Below are 15166 nucleotides of genomic sequence, written 5' to 3' on the forward strand. Positions count from 1 at the left end.
TTAGTAAAGTAAAGACAGAATATATGGAATATAAGCTTAGCAATATTAGGCGTAACGAGATAATAATTAAGATAAGAGATGAAGAGTTGTCTAAAATTGAAAGTTTTAAGTATTTTGGATCATTTTTGCAAGACGAAGGAGGGATTGAGAGAAATGTTTTACATAGAATACAAGCAGGATGGTTGAAATGGAGGAAAGCATCGAGTGTTTTATGTGATCATAAAGTATCTCTAAAATTTAAAGGGAAGTTCTACAAAACGGCGGTTAGACCTGCTGTGTCATATAACGTTGAATGTTGGATTATGACTCGAACACATGAATAGAAGATGAGAACATTAAGATGGATATGTGGTCATACGAGGATGGACAGAATAAGAAATGAGAACATTAGAGAGAAAGTCGGAGTTGCATGGGAAAACTCCGAAAGACACATTTAAGATGATACAGACATGTACTTAGACGACTAATAAATGCTCCAGTTAGGCGATGTGAAACTATAACAAATACGTCCATCAAACGAGAAAGACGAAGACAAAAAAAACTTAGTTAACAGCAATAAAACAAGATAAAATTTATTTAAATATAAATGATGATATAGTATGGGATAGAGCCCAATCACGTAAAAGAATCCTTATAACCGACCTCACCTAGTGGGATAAGGCTTGGTTGTTGTTGTTGTCGTCATCTCTTTCCTTCTTCGACCTCCAATTTATCATTTACCACCATATGTTAAAACGTCGACATGATACCAAAATAATATTGTCCTAATCAAAGACTAAAATACTGACACGACTCAAGATTTCAAACCATGTGAGCTCACAGTTCTTATAAGTGGTATCTGAGTGAGGTAGCTATTGAAGGACTAATCGCTAACAAACCAAAGGATAAGATCGAGCATCTATCCACTAAAATTTGAGAGAATCTTAAATGTGGAAACAGTGGATGGGGGTATGCTTTAGAATTGAATTTGATATAACTTTAATAATGTAAAATGGATTTTAAAAACTTAGGGAAGTTGATGGGAATATTATGGATATAAACAAAAAAACTAAGAGGAGAATATGGAAAATGGAAAAGTTAAATAGCTAAATGTCCTTTCCGTAGATGAGATCAAGCTTTGGAAAAATAGTTAGTTCTATTAACATGTGATAATTAGTCTAATAGTTATTAATGATCAAATAACTCTAACCAAAGTTTAAAAACTTGAGCCATGCGGAGTTTCAATTTTGATCAATAATTTATCATGTCAAGTTGATATTGTTTTGAATCCTATCTAGTAGCAATTAATGATCAAATAACTCCAATTGAGGTTTAAATACTCGAGTTATGCTAAAGTTTCAAATTTTTTTGGATAAATAAAAAATATTAATTCCAAAGAAAAAGGTGTATAATCAAGATTGGGTAAGCCCAATCACCATAATCAACCATCCCACATCCCTAGGGCTACTTATGCCTGACACAATGTCAAATTAGAATACACCCTAGTGATCGGTATACATGCGTTTGCACACTCCTAAATATCCATTCAATATCTATTTATCCCTCTCCAAAGAAGCTACTATTCCTCGCTCGCCAAACATAGTGAATCATAGAAGACAAAGCTTGTAACGGGCCTTTGTCAACAACCAACTCCCTCAGTAGCATATACCAAATACACGCAGCATCCTCCTGTATGTGAACAGCTCCTGTCGCATATGTAGCCAATCTGTGATCCTCCTTCAGAGCTCCGCAATGGGAGGGCATCTAAAGAACAGATGCTCCTGTGACTCCAGCACCTGACAACAGAAGGTGCATTGTCGATCCTCCAGGTACTCCTATCTGTCTCCAGGTACTCTTGCCTATCACTAAAGTTTCAATTTTGATAGGTACTATATGTGTCATGTCATGTCATGTCATGTCCATATTGAGTCTTATTTCCTTCTACGTATAAATCTATATGAATAGATATAAAATCAATTAACTATATAAATTAGTACATACAATTAATTATTTGTATAATTATATGTAATTAATTAATTTGTTATTAATACGGATTATATATAATTAAATCAATTGAGTTATTATAAATAGTTATATATATGTTAATTAATATAGCTAAATGTTATATATATTAGTTAATTAATACAACTATACATATAAGTTAATATGTTATACATATCTATTAATATAACTATATAGCATATATTATATATGCAAGTTATATGTATGTTAATTAATATAACTAAATGTTAGTTAATTAATACAACTATGTATATATATATATATATATATATAAGATACTAGTATTATGTTGATTACTAATACCTAAATGGGAGAGGGCTACTGAAAAAAGGCAAAGTTGCAATCATAACTCTGACACACAATGTGAACCATGACTCTGAATTCAGTGAGTTTGTCACCTCTACTAACTGTCATTGGAACTTTTCCCTCCGCTACTTTCCCTCCTCTATAGCTCCAGCTCCCTCGACCAAGTATGTCTTCTCATCTATTTTTGTCTTCATCATCTCTAATTCTCATCTTTGATTTCTCGATCACAACTTGTTTGGACAAAACAACTTTATGGAGGAAGAGGAGAAAGAAGAACAGGATCATAGCTGTCTGAGTTGGTATCAACACCATTCCATGTCTAAATGCAGGAGCAGAACAGAAAGCATCAGCCATGTGGGGCAGCATGGCTTGATATGTAAACCTTGATTTTTAACATTGTGCAAAAGGAATGGATGAATTGAAGAAATAAGAATCCTTAAATGAGTGAAGTTATTGGGATAAATCAATTTTATATGTTTAAAGCATTATAATCAGATGATTAAAACAGATATAATAAATACCTTACGAATAATTAGAAATTATGCTCATTAATCTAGATGATACAAAATAGCAAGATGATTATTTCTCAAGTAAACTATCAGTAAATATATTGATATAAATTGTACCTAATTGGGAAAGAATTAGATGAGTCAAGGAACCACTACGCTCCAAGGCTTTTGATATAAGATCAAGCTGCAAGATATATGACAGTGCAAAATGTGCTTCACAAAAGATAACTAAAGCTTGCCGCAGCTTTTTGTTGATAGAGTGGCTCAACAGAAATACCAAGAAGAAACACACTGAAAGAAAATATTGAAATTCTCAGTAAGTTACCATAGCATATCATGCAGAAAAGAAGACAACTAGAATTATAAGGAAACCCTTCATTTATCACCAACACAATAGAATTATCAATTCGTATGTCCAGAAGATAGGAGAGCAGAGCATTTCAGGTAAATTAGGATGTACAGAAGCCGTGCAGAGTAGCTGTACTCCATGTGAACTTATATTATCTATTGAAAATTTTACAATTGCATAATAACTAAAGAGCACAGTAAAACATTTCCAATGCTAAAGTATCTCATTTATTCTATCCTAGGATTGCATTTTAGTAACTCCTTCACACTAGGACACTTGAGAAAGTATTCATACCCACACCATACATGAATCTCTTATTTTAAAAATGGAGGCATCAAAACTCATTTAAAACTATCTAAATTTAAAATATGAGTATGGGCACCTCAATCCATGATTTTAGTTTGTATAAGTTGTAACTTTTAATTAAATTTATATTATAATTAATTAGATTGTTACATCATCTTTTTTTCTATTTATATTTGTGATTAATTTCATGACCTCAATTTTTAGAGTTAAAAATGCTTGCAAAGTTTTTTTTATCTTTAGTTACTTATCATAAGTTCGAGTTGCTAAAATAACTTTTTGTAATGCAGGGTACGACTGCATACAATAGACCCAATGTGGTCCAGACCTTGCATTGGCAGGAGTTTCGTGCACCGAACTGCCCTTTTTAGTTACTTATCAATTGTATACTATTTTTCTTTTATAATGATTCACACTTATAATCTATTGCATTTATAGATAGAATGCTAGAATAAGCAATGAAAAAAAGGAAATTAAGTTGAGAGGCATGTTTTGCTTTTGAGTTTTGTAACATTCAAGTAGATAAAGATTTGAAGGCCTGACCCTCTTTCATTGTTAAGGATGTAATTTTGTTTGAAATGGACATATTTTTATGGTTTTAAGTAATTGTGTTTGAAATTTATTCATGAGCATTTGTTAAGAAAGAATGTGAGTATTAAATATTATTTTTTATTTGAGTTGATAAACCTAAATAAAACTTTTGAATGCAGTGAAATAATTCAAAATTCTTCCATTTGGTATTAATTTTGCTTTGTTTCTTCCACATAACTACAATTATTAAAATGGACAAGAAATTGAGAGATTTAAGATTTTTCAAATTTTAAGATGTAAAATATTATGTTTTAGATTTAAATTAGATTTTAAATTTTATAATTACATTTATTTAATTAAGTATGAATTGAATTGAATAGAGTTTATATATATATATATATATATATATATATATTATATTATGATCCAGTCATTGCTCTATCATGTATCTTCAATAATATTTCAATAAAATGAATTAAAGTAATGCAATAAAAAATAAATTCTTTTCTTATCTTAATCAAATGAATTTTAATTTAAACAAAGTGTCTTATCTAACTAAAGTTAAAAGACGAACCTCTACAAAATCTCATCAAACCCTTATAAATTTTCCATAATATTTCGACATCGAAAAATCCAAAACAAAAAAATCTTTGTTGATGTTTTTAAAATTTCATCAATACCAAGTTTATCCTGTATGTATTTCTAAATTTTAAATTATTTTTTAAAAAACATTGATAGCTAATTAAGCTAAGTTAAACTAATATTTACAATTTTAGGCTCAATTAAAATTCACTTTGATTAGATAGAATCATTGAGTACACGGAGATTAAGATCAAGTGAGTTCAAATTGGACTCAAATTGGATTTATTTTGGCAAGTTTAAAAGTTAACCAAGTTTATATATAGGATAGCCTAATTCAATCATATTTAATTACATTAGTAATATTTTTAAAAGGTTGTGAATTATTTAATTCCCTTTCTCCTTTCTCTCACCACACAGTTCTCTCCCTGTCCATCAATTCCTCTCTCCTATTGCCTGCTATCCACCCACAGCGTCACTCATCGCCCACCCATTGCAACCAACTGCTAGTTGTCTGTCGCTCATCCCTCTCTAAAAGGTACTCCTCTCCTTCGTATCTTCTCCTTTCTCTCCCTCTTTGTTTCCGTAGCATGTGCTGCTTCGATGTCAAATTTATTTTTTGTTATGTGTTGCTACTTCGAAGCTGAAATCATCCCGTGTATCGATCAATGGGAATGGTAAATTCTACCTATGTCAATCGGTACATTTCAAAACTTCAATTCTTGATGAAGGTACAATTATCCTTGCTCATGGTTTTGAAATAAAGTCTTATAACCAAAAAGACTAAAAATGATATGACAACATTTATATTCATGAAAGAGCATGCTAAAATTTGTTGCGAGTTTAAACTACTTGGGGCGACTACATTAAAGTTATCTCTTAATTGAAGCCTATGTAAGGTAAGGATATATCATCAATATTTTGATCAATAAAATAACTTTATATTAGATTAATTACAACTTTGTTTTGGCCTCTCTAATCCTTGGCCATTTAATTCTAATCAAATCAACATATTTAACTATAGAACCCCATAGATGAATTTGGATTTTGTATGTTTGTTATAGGTTGTAGTAAAAAAATTCTTTTATGAATAACCCGGATAGTAAAAGTATTTTATTTTCATTGAAAAATATTAGAACTGAATCAAACTAGTTAACAACATATAACAATTTATAAAAATTTAAAGCAAAATAAGGAACATAAATAAGAATGTTGTTCACCGTACTATAAGCAGCATGAACAAGGCCAGGTTTCATGACAAGAAGAAACACCAACACAAGGGTAATTGGACGAGAAATTTTGCGTAGCCCCCAAGCTATAGTAGCTACAATTAGAACTTTCGTGTCCTCTTTTTCTGCAACAAAGATTGGAATTTAACACGATAGTATCATATACTGCTTATATTTTCTAATGCAACAATAGAGTAGTTAAGGCCATACATAAAAATGATACGTTGACAAATAATCCAGGAGCATTATCAACCTCTGATTTTGAATAGAAAGTATGATCGTAGAAATTCATTCTAAACTAATTGTTATTTCAAAATTTAACTAAAAAGTAATAAATTTTGGTGAAGGACCAATGCAAATTAGTATATATAGCATTTCAGTATCAAGCCGACACTTCCATTGGTAAAAGGTTGGTCAAAATAAGTTGCTGATCGGTAATACAGATTTTAGGACTGATCGAAGTTGATGAAACTAGAAGATACCAGTCATTATCAAAAATGTATCAGAAATAATTTCCAAGAAAACCATGTTTCTCTCAATTTCCTTATGCAAACTTCATAAAGATAGAGGACACTAGTTTAGAAGATAAAATTCATTGTATTTAACATCTAGCACATAGTTACAAGAAACAGCAAAAACAAGTTAAAAGACAAGTACAATGAGAATCAAATGCAAATGTAGCATCACCACAAATACCTTCGACTATATTATCTGTATTAGATAATTGCCCACCCTCATCATACAAGTACTGAAAAACAGAATTGTTTGCAAGATTAACCAATGCCACAAGCCCTCCCAGACCAAATTGTGCAAGTAGGAAAAATCCCGGAATAGGATAATGCCATAGTCCAATAGTTTCCCAAATCACCATGTCCTAGATAAGCATAAAAAAAGTAAATTTAGGTTATATGAGTGCCACAAGAAACAAATGTGTGGAAAAATCAACTACCTTCTGGATTTTTTTGTTAAGGAATGTGAACGCCACATTGAATACGTATGTGCTAGTAGCCCACAGCAGAATGAATATTAGAAGCATCCCATTTAACCGGTGTAGTTCAACTATAGAAGGAAAGGCAAATAACACATATCCAACATATGCAAGCAATCCAAAAGCACATATACTGGTGAAACTGAAGCTCCAAAAAGAAAGTGAAAATAACAACACCTGTGTCATGGTCACATGAGACGTTCATCAATGTGGAACAAGCAAAAGAATCAAACAATAATGAAGTTGATATAGACACATTTTTTGAGCTTATTAATTGTCCTCCAATGTTAATTAGTAAAAGGTGATAAAGTGTATGTAGATATAGACCCTTCATATACCCACAATTATTCCAGATCCTCATGCACACTATAAAGCTAACATGAGAGTGAAGGACTCTGGTGGAAGAATTGATGAAGCTACCTTTAGGAGTTAACTACTTTCAAAACCCACCTTTATAAAAAAAAATAATACAAAATAAAAGTATAAAAAAAATTGGGGCACAAGTGCTTCCACTATCTAATATCTTTAAAAATAATAATAATAATAGCTCCAACATAAGAAGTGAGTATAGAGTAGCAGGTTATGTATGTACATCTGATTTCCTCATCTTTTCAGGTTAATGACATAATGATTTTCTATATATGTTTAATATGGTATAGATTTATCAGTATTAAGTAATCTCATTTTCTCTCGGACAAAGATTTTCAGAGTTCTCTTTGGGTTTTCTTTGTCAATTCCCAAGTTTCTTGAATAATTAACTTCAAACTCCATGCCCTTGTTATTGAGTCAATTTAAATTAAATGCAACTCACTCACTGCTTTGCTGAAGTTGTCTGCAGTTAATTAGTTGTTGTTTTATCATTATCATGAATCTACTTGCATCATCTAATTTTCAGTCTTCACTTGAAATTTAAGAACAATTAAAGTCTCAAATTGACAAAGGCACAAAACAAAAGCTAGAAAAAACATATAACATGAGGAAGCACAAAATGTAGGAAACACCATACCGGAAAACCATAAATGAAGAAGTTAACACTGAAATTCCGGAAAACAGATCCTCTCAACATAAAATTAGTATGCCTCATACCCGACCTGCAAATGATAAATTGTAAGAAAATTTCCCTCAAGTGACAAAACCATTAAAAATCCAACAGAAGTTACCAGATTAAATACAAGATTAGTGTCAAAAAATTATAATGATCAAAAAGGCTTGTGAAAATTCAGGAATGAGAATGTCATTTCAAAAACTTGGAATACATATCAAGTTAGGCAATAAAAAATAATTATTTGATTGACGTAGTCAACTCAAATTATGTATATTATCTTATTTATTCAACATTACAACCCTATGTTTTGTGGACTGGCAACTAGACCGTCATCTATTTGTAATTAGGTCCTGAAAAGTCCCTCAAGTAGTTCAAATATATTATAAAACCTTATCTTGCTACAAATTTACCAATTCTAAAATCTCGCAAAGACAGCAAATCTACTAATGGATTAATGGAGCTATTAATGAAATGATAATCAACTTACTTTAGATTTTTTTTAAGGGACGGAATGGCAATCAATCTTTATATATTTCACCACATCTTGAATAGAGGATATGCATGGTCACTTGATTGTCAAAATATAGCATATTAGTTCAGTTAGAGCATTTTCCAATTGAATCATCAACTATTTGAGACAAATGAGCTCACATATGACCAGCCACTACAATCTGTCAATCTGTTCCTTGCTATTCGGAGATATCAGATTCCCTCCCAAGGGAATACAATAGCCCTAAGTGAAATGCATAGCTATAGGAAATTAGAGCCTGAAAATGATCACCTACACCATATAGAATATTTTTTGTTGGAGCACTCTAAATATATCGTAAGATTCTTACAGGTGCCTCCTGATGATCATGCACAACATCACAAGAAATTGCTAATCACAATGACAACAAATGAGATGTCTGCTCTGATTTAACAAAGCAACACTAACTTTATGATCCATAGGAGAGTCAACAAGCTAACACTCAAAATGCCAACTTCCTTCAACAAATGACGCACATAATTTCATTAATAGATATGAATACCTCCCCTGAATGAGCAATCACTGTGCCAAGTACCTTAGATCATCTAGATCCATAGTGTGGAAGTGAAGATGAACATACAATTTTAGATTTGTGATTTCTAAAATCATCACCAGATATCATCTATATAAGCAATAAGAAGAATGTGATTTTTAAACTAAGAGGTGAGGTGAAATTCTGAGAAACCTAAAAAACTTCTGCTCATCCAAAATTGGAGAGACAGTAACTAAAGTTATCAAACTATCTATAAGGGATTGTTTCAGCAACCTAAGAGATTGCTCAATTTATACTTGTCCACTGAGATGACAATGAGGACAGAGATTCTTGATATCCATCTGATAAAATGATCACTGGAGCACTGTTGCAAAAGTAGGAAAAAGCTGAAGTAAAGCAATGCTAGCCACCATAGGAAAAGTGTTGAGACAATGAATACCAAATACTTAAGTGTATCACTTGCCCACAAACCTTGCATTTAACAATCCACTATGCGCATTCAGATGATATCTTGAAAGAAAACATACACAATCATCAACCATGAATTTGCTAAGAGGAAGAGGGAGAAGCTCCCAAGTTTCGTTACGGTGCAACACTATTATCTCATCTTTTCTGCTTGTTTTATCCCTGAATCACCTTAAATAAAAAATGCCTACAGAATAGTCAAAGGAATGGAAGCTAAATCTAAAGAAGAAATAAAGGCTAAATATCCAAGTGACAGGCATAAAAGATGCAACAAGGAAAAAGATTTGAAGTACTGCATTTGCAGAGGGCAATAGCAAAGCCTGTCAAAGACTGAATGATTGTGGATGGTGCATCAAGAACAACAGTTTCTCAAGTGTTTGACATGGTTCACTTATGGCCTTCTGTTGTCCATTCATAATGGATGAGGATATGGAGCTATTATCTCTACAGGAGGAGATGGTGAGATAGAAAATGGGATACAAATAGAAAGCACCGCCACAAAAAAAATTAACATAGATGATTTGGTTCAAAAGACAGGAGTGAACACAAAAAATTTTATATGCAAATATAAAGGGACATTGTAACTCAGGAGAGTAACAATGATACTTAGTTTATGTGTTACTAGCCAAGAAAGACCTTCAGGACCAATTTGTCTTTACCTAAAGACTTGGCATAGATAAAACAAGTACAATGAAATTCCCATGGTGGAACATAGTATATTAGCATCGCATGAGAAAAGAATGGAAAAGGGAATCTGATGGTTCTCTCTACCAGGTACTTAATTGTCCTTTGAGAAATAATATTTTGTTGGAGTGTATGAGAACAAGATGTCTAGTGAAGAATAATTGGTTAGAAACAAAAAAAATAAAAGAAGAGAGAACAATACACCTTAAAATTGTCAATCTTTAAAATTATATTAAACACACCAATCTGAGTCCTTATATCTACATAAAACAGTAAAAAAGTGGAATAGACGTGAGAATGATCTTTCATTAAGAGAAGTCATGATATTCTACAATAGTCATCAAAGAAGAATAAAATATTTAAAATAAAAATTTTAAGCAGACATGACAAGGAACCTAAATATCATAATGCACTATTGAAAAGGATACAAAAACACATTTTTGGAAACTATTAGGGGACAAAGACCAAACATGCTTGTGCTTCTCTAATTGACATCACATAACAGTGGGAAACAATGATTAACAAGCATTGTTCCAATTTTGTTCCTTCTATCAGTTCTTCCACCATAGGAAACACACCATTACAAGATAGGTCATTCACTGTTCTTCCAGTACTTTTTGACTCTACCAGAATTCCTTATCATAAGAATACATATTGGAACACTAATGCATCTCCTTTTTGTAACCTTTTGTGATTTGAGGGAAGTTGAGGAAGAATATTTTGACTATTTTGAAGATCAGATCTAGTCAAAATATCTTTAAAGGATTGATCCCAATTTGAATGCAGAACAAAAAAATTGTCATCTTTAAAATACTGCACCAAGTTTGTGTCTTCATAGTTTTCATTAAATATCTTTTCTATTTATTGTTCTGTTTGTGAAATTTTTTCTATTTTCTGTAATAAATTAGAAATTGATTAATATCAACACTTCAACTTGGAAGTGTGGAAGTTTGGTATTGTATCATAATATAGGTGTAGTCCCGCGTGCGTAATCATTTCGTCATTAGGTTTTATACTTCTCTTTGAATCAATTCAACATAACTTTATCAATGTCAATTAGAAAAAAGAAGATAAAACAAATTCAAAGGACTAGCAACAAGGGTTACTGTCAGTGATATGATGGGGTGAAACGAATGTTAGTCTTTAATACCGAACTATAAGCTACTATAAGGAACCACAGAAAAGAAAAAAGGGGGAAAATAGGAAATCTTTTGCCCCATGTGAATAGCAAACATATTTTTCATATTATTTATTGTCCTTTTTAGACTTGAAGGGAAATGAACTCCATCTGAATTATATGGTGGTGACCTGCAATACATATTAGTCACTAGATGTATTAACTACCTTCTTAATCATATTTATCTGAATTGTAAAATTCAACATACCGAGATTCACGAATGAAAAATGAATGCCTTGACGGAAGAAGTTGCTCAACCAAACTGCTATTCTTCATAGACATTATAAAGTCCATTTCTTGCAGATCGCACTTGACAGAGGATAACTACCACAAAATGCAGGAAGCAAGAATAAGTTGATACAGAAATTGTTTTATATAAATATATATGGATCACAATACAAGACCTAACAAGAGGATGATCTAACAGATGGACCACTCAAATTCACGTCAATTTCCTAAACATGAGGTATTCAAACAACAATCTAAAATTTGATATTTATGCAATGTCCATGTAGGTTTGCTCGAGATGACAAAGCTATCTATAATGTCTACAGAAGGATGAAATTCGTTTCAAAATATTTCGTACCATATTCTGCATATGTCTGTTTGATTTTCAAAAAGCCACTTAAATAAAGTTCTTGAAAATTTGAGGAATTATATCTGGGTGAAGAACAACTACCTACAGTCGTCATTGTCAGAATAGGTTGCTCAAGATGGAAAGGGTATTTATAATCTCAACAAAAGGAAGAAATTGTTTCAAAATATTTCATACCAAATTGTGCAAGAGATTCATATGTTTGGCTGATGTTCAGGAAGCCACTTATATGAAAATTGGGGGAGTATATGCATGTGTAAAGGACTGCATATATGGCTGTTAAGTGTCTATTTATGATTATGTAAATGTACTAGTGCCTCAAAGTAAATGTTACCAATTTAATACATAGGCATAGGTAGAGGCGGGGAAATCTAGGAAAAAGATCCTAATTCTTCCACCAATAATTCTCATATTATCAGAACCCTAATTCCCAGACCTATTATTTTTTCTCATTGTAAAGAGGCTCAAGGACTAGTTACCCTCTCATTTCCCTACAAGAAAAGACCAAACTCTACTTCTCATCTAGTGAACTTTGTGAAATTATATCTACATCTGCTCATCATCTACTGTTCAAGCACAACTAGAGCCTGCTTCTCCCCTAGAGGACCTTGCACAACAAGCGCAATCTTCTGATACATCTACACCATTTGTATTCATGTCGAAACCCAACACCCAAACACTAACTATTTGAGTGGAAATACAATATCCCTAATTTCACCTGAGCCATGTTTCAGTCAATGGCCAGTTCAAGAGGGTGTTGTTGCTCTCGGTAATGATATTGAAGATGTGTCGGAGGAGAATGTGGTGCTGGTGTTGGAGGAAGAGGAAGAAGATGAGTAGGAGCCGGAGGTGTGCCAAAGAAGGAGAACAATACTTGGTCTTGATTTGTTAATGCTTCGTAGAATTTCAATGGCATCACAAGTAGGCCCTTCTATTCTGGATAATTAGTTGAGATGCAACTCCTTCCGTCACTGAAAACAGTCAAACACCAGATTGGGCAATGGTTGGTAACTATTAAAGAAAATGCATATACAGACTGGGCAATACAACCAGTTTAGGTCCATCAAGCAACTATTGATCAAAACTTCTTGATGGCCTTCTAAAACTCAAAAAATCAAAAGTGAACTGAAGCAAGATCTGGACTCAGGCTCCCAAAAACACAAATCATGTCTTGGATCAAAAATGTGAACGATGTGGATCCAAACTGCTTAACAACCTTCCAAAATTGCACAGGCTTGAAGGCTGCCTGGTCATCTGGAGGCATGACAGAACAGAAAAAGGTAAGAATGTGGTTGTGCGACAAACTGATTACTGATATACACAAATGGCAATAATGCAAAATAGTCCCTAAAAGGTAGCAGGTAATGATCAGAAGAAGAAGAATATGGATCATAAAAGCCAGTAGTTATACATAAGAGGCATACTGAAGACTAGCAAAAGATGAGACATGAAAGGCACCTTTTTCGCACACATATCGAATCAAAGAATTTATTAACTTGTAGACACGTTTATTAAAAAATATTTAAAATGTACAACTAATACAACGATTCTATCATCTGAAAACCTAGTTTAAACTTGAACCATATTTTAGATAAGAGCCTAGGAACTCTTAGTGCAAGATGTAATTGGTCATCAAATTTGAATTCAGTTAAGCTTTTCTTTCTGATGAATAATGAAAATAATTGAGAAAAAATAGCCCAATGCTTACCATGTAGTAAAATAAAAGAAGAGATGCCCCAGAACAGAGTTCGGGAAAGTCTGATCTTCTTGTTATTTTGTACAGGCCGACGAAATCAGCAAATGTAAGGAACATGTTAGGAAAATTCACAGGAAGCTGGTAGGTGTAAATGAGAAGAATACTGAAGCAAGTATATATCAGGAGAGGCCTCCACCACCTAAAAATATCATAATTGATCAAAATTATCATAGGAAAAAAGGTCAAAAAAGCTAAGAATCTACCATTGCCCAGTTAAAATTGCCCAAACAGTGTGATAATGTGAAACATGTGCCTTTTGAAATGCTTACCGAAAAAGGCCAAGAAAGTTGCTAGTTAGAGACCAATCAACAAGGCCAATACAGCTACAAATAAAGAAGGGTAGAGATATCCAAGATGGATGACTAATTCCCACAACCAGCTGAATAGCTGGAAGGATTAAACAGCAAACAACTCTCAGGTGATAACCTAGAAAATAAAATCAAACATGGCTATTAGCAATATAATTATTACAAATTAACATGTGCATCCAAGTAGATATATGCAAATTAATTGATAAAAACAGATAAAAGCTCGGCAGCAAGTTACAATAAGTTGTCAACCATATTGAAATACTTATTTTAAAGCCTCTATATGTAGATCAAGGAGACATTTTTAAAATCTCGAGCCGTGCTGCTGGAGTATAGGTCTCTAAAAATGATTCCAATAAATTAAATTTTTAATATTAGTGACTTGTTAACTGCATACTTTTTTCCTATATATCAATATGACTTACACTTCAAATTTACTCAATGTTTGGCAATGAGAAAATAAAACTTTCCCTAGCCATCTATAAATTAGAGAATACTTGCTTTTAAATTTTGCAACATTGGAGCAATTCCAAATTCGGAGACTCAAAAGGTATTTATTACTGAGTATGTTAATTAATTATGTTTTTGACTTGTAAGTCAAGTATTTTTTTAAGATTTCAGTAAAATCTTGCATTCATCATAATTTTTTATAATTTGACCTTCAAAGTTATTGTAGATTGTAAAGTGTGATTTTTATGGATCTATGTAATCACGTTTGAAATTTGTTTATGAACATTTAAAAATTTTAAGCATAAAATATCACTTTGTTCTTTGTATATCAAATTTCACTTTATTTTGTTTGATAAATCCTAAATAAAACTCATGGATATAGTGAAACAATTCAAAATTCTATCATTTGATTTTAATTTGGTTATGTTCCTTCCATGTAACTACACTTATTAAAGTGGAGGAAAATAAGAGAAAATCTCAAAAGTTTTAAAACAAATTTTATTTGATTTTATAGTATAGAATCTATAAAAAATATGGATGGGACTCGACTAAATCAAACATGAAGATTTTTAAGTCAAGATTTTTTCTGTAAAATCAAATTTGAATTTGAAAATTTGTTATGCATTCAAATTGAACAGGATAATATTATATTATATTTTCAATGATATTCCAATAAAATGAATTAAAAATAGTAAAAGAAAATTAAATGAATTATTTTCTCAACTTAATCAAATATATTTTCATTTAAATAATGTGTCATGCCAAACTCTAGTTACTACATAGGACCAAAAGCAAACTCGAGGGAATATGCGGTGAAGCAGAAGCTAAATACTTTGAGCCTAATTTTTTCGTCGTTTGCTGGCACAATC

At 32.0% G+C, this 15166-nt stretch overlaps 1 protein-coding gene across 3 annotated transcripts in view; it reads right to left on the reverse strand.

Annotated features, from left to right (window-relative positions):
• Positions 1-15166, reverse strand: part of LOC141819766 (piezo-type mechanosensitive ion channel homolog) — a 57468-nt gene that overhangs the window by 24442 nt on the left and 17860 nt on the right. For 2 of the 3 annotated variants that reach the window (XR_012601101.1, XM_074707017.1), the window contains exons 2-9: positions 13809-13965; positions 13492-13678; positions 11397-11512; positions 7802-7886; positions 6757-6972; positions 6495-6681; positions 5804-5932; positions 2934-3107 (exon numbers count right to left, since the gene is read on the reverse strand). Coding sequence is in view for 2 of the 3 variants with exons in the window: in XM_074707017.1 (XP_074563118.1) it covers positions 2934-3107; positions 5804-5932; positions 6495-6681; positions 6757-6972; positions 7802-7886; positions 11397-11512; positions 13492-13678; positions 13809-13965 (1251 nt within the window). In the remaining variant the exon portion in view is untranslated. The remainder of the gene's footprint in view (positions 1-2933; positions 3108-5803; positions 5933-6494; positions 6682-6756; positions 6973-7801; positions 7887-11396; positions 11513-13491; positions 13679-13808; positions 13966-15166) is intronic. The other variant, XM_074707018.1, reaches the window with a different exon arrangement.

Source organism: Curcuma longa, unplaced genomic scaffold (assembly GCF_044706935.1).
Source record: "Curcuma longa cultivar G26 ecotype Majalengka, Jawa Barat unplaced genomic scaffold, ITB_CL_G26_1.1 utg18532_np1212_1030455_RagTag, whole genome shotgun sequence".
Classification (NCBI taxonomy): Eukaryota; Viridiplantae; Streptophyta; class Magnoliopsida; order Zingiberales; family Zingiberaceae; genus Curcuma; species Curcuma longa.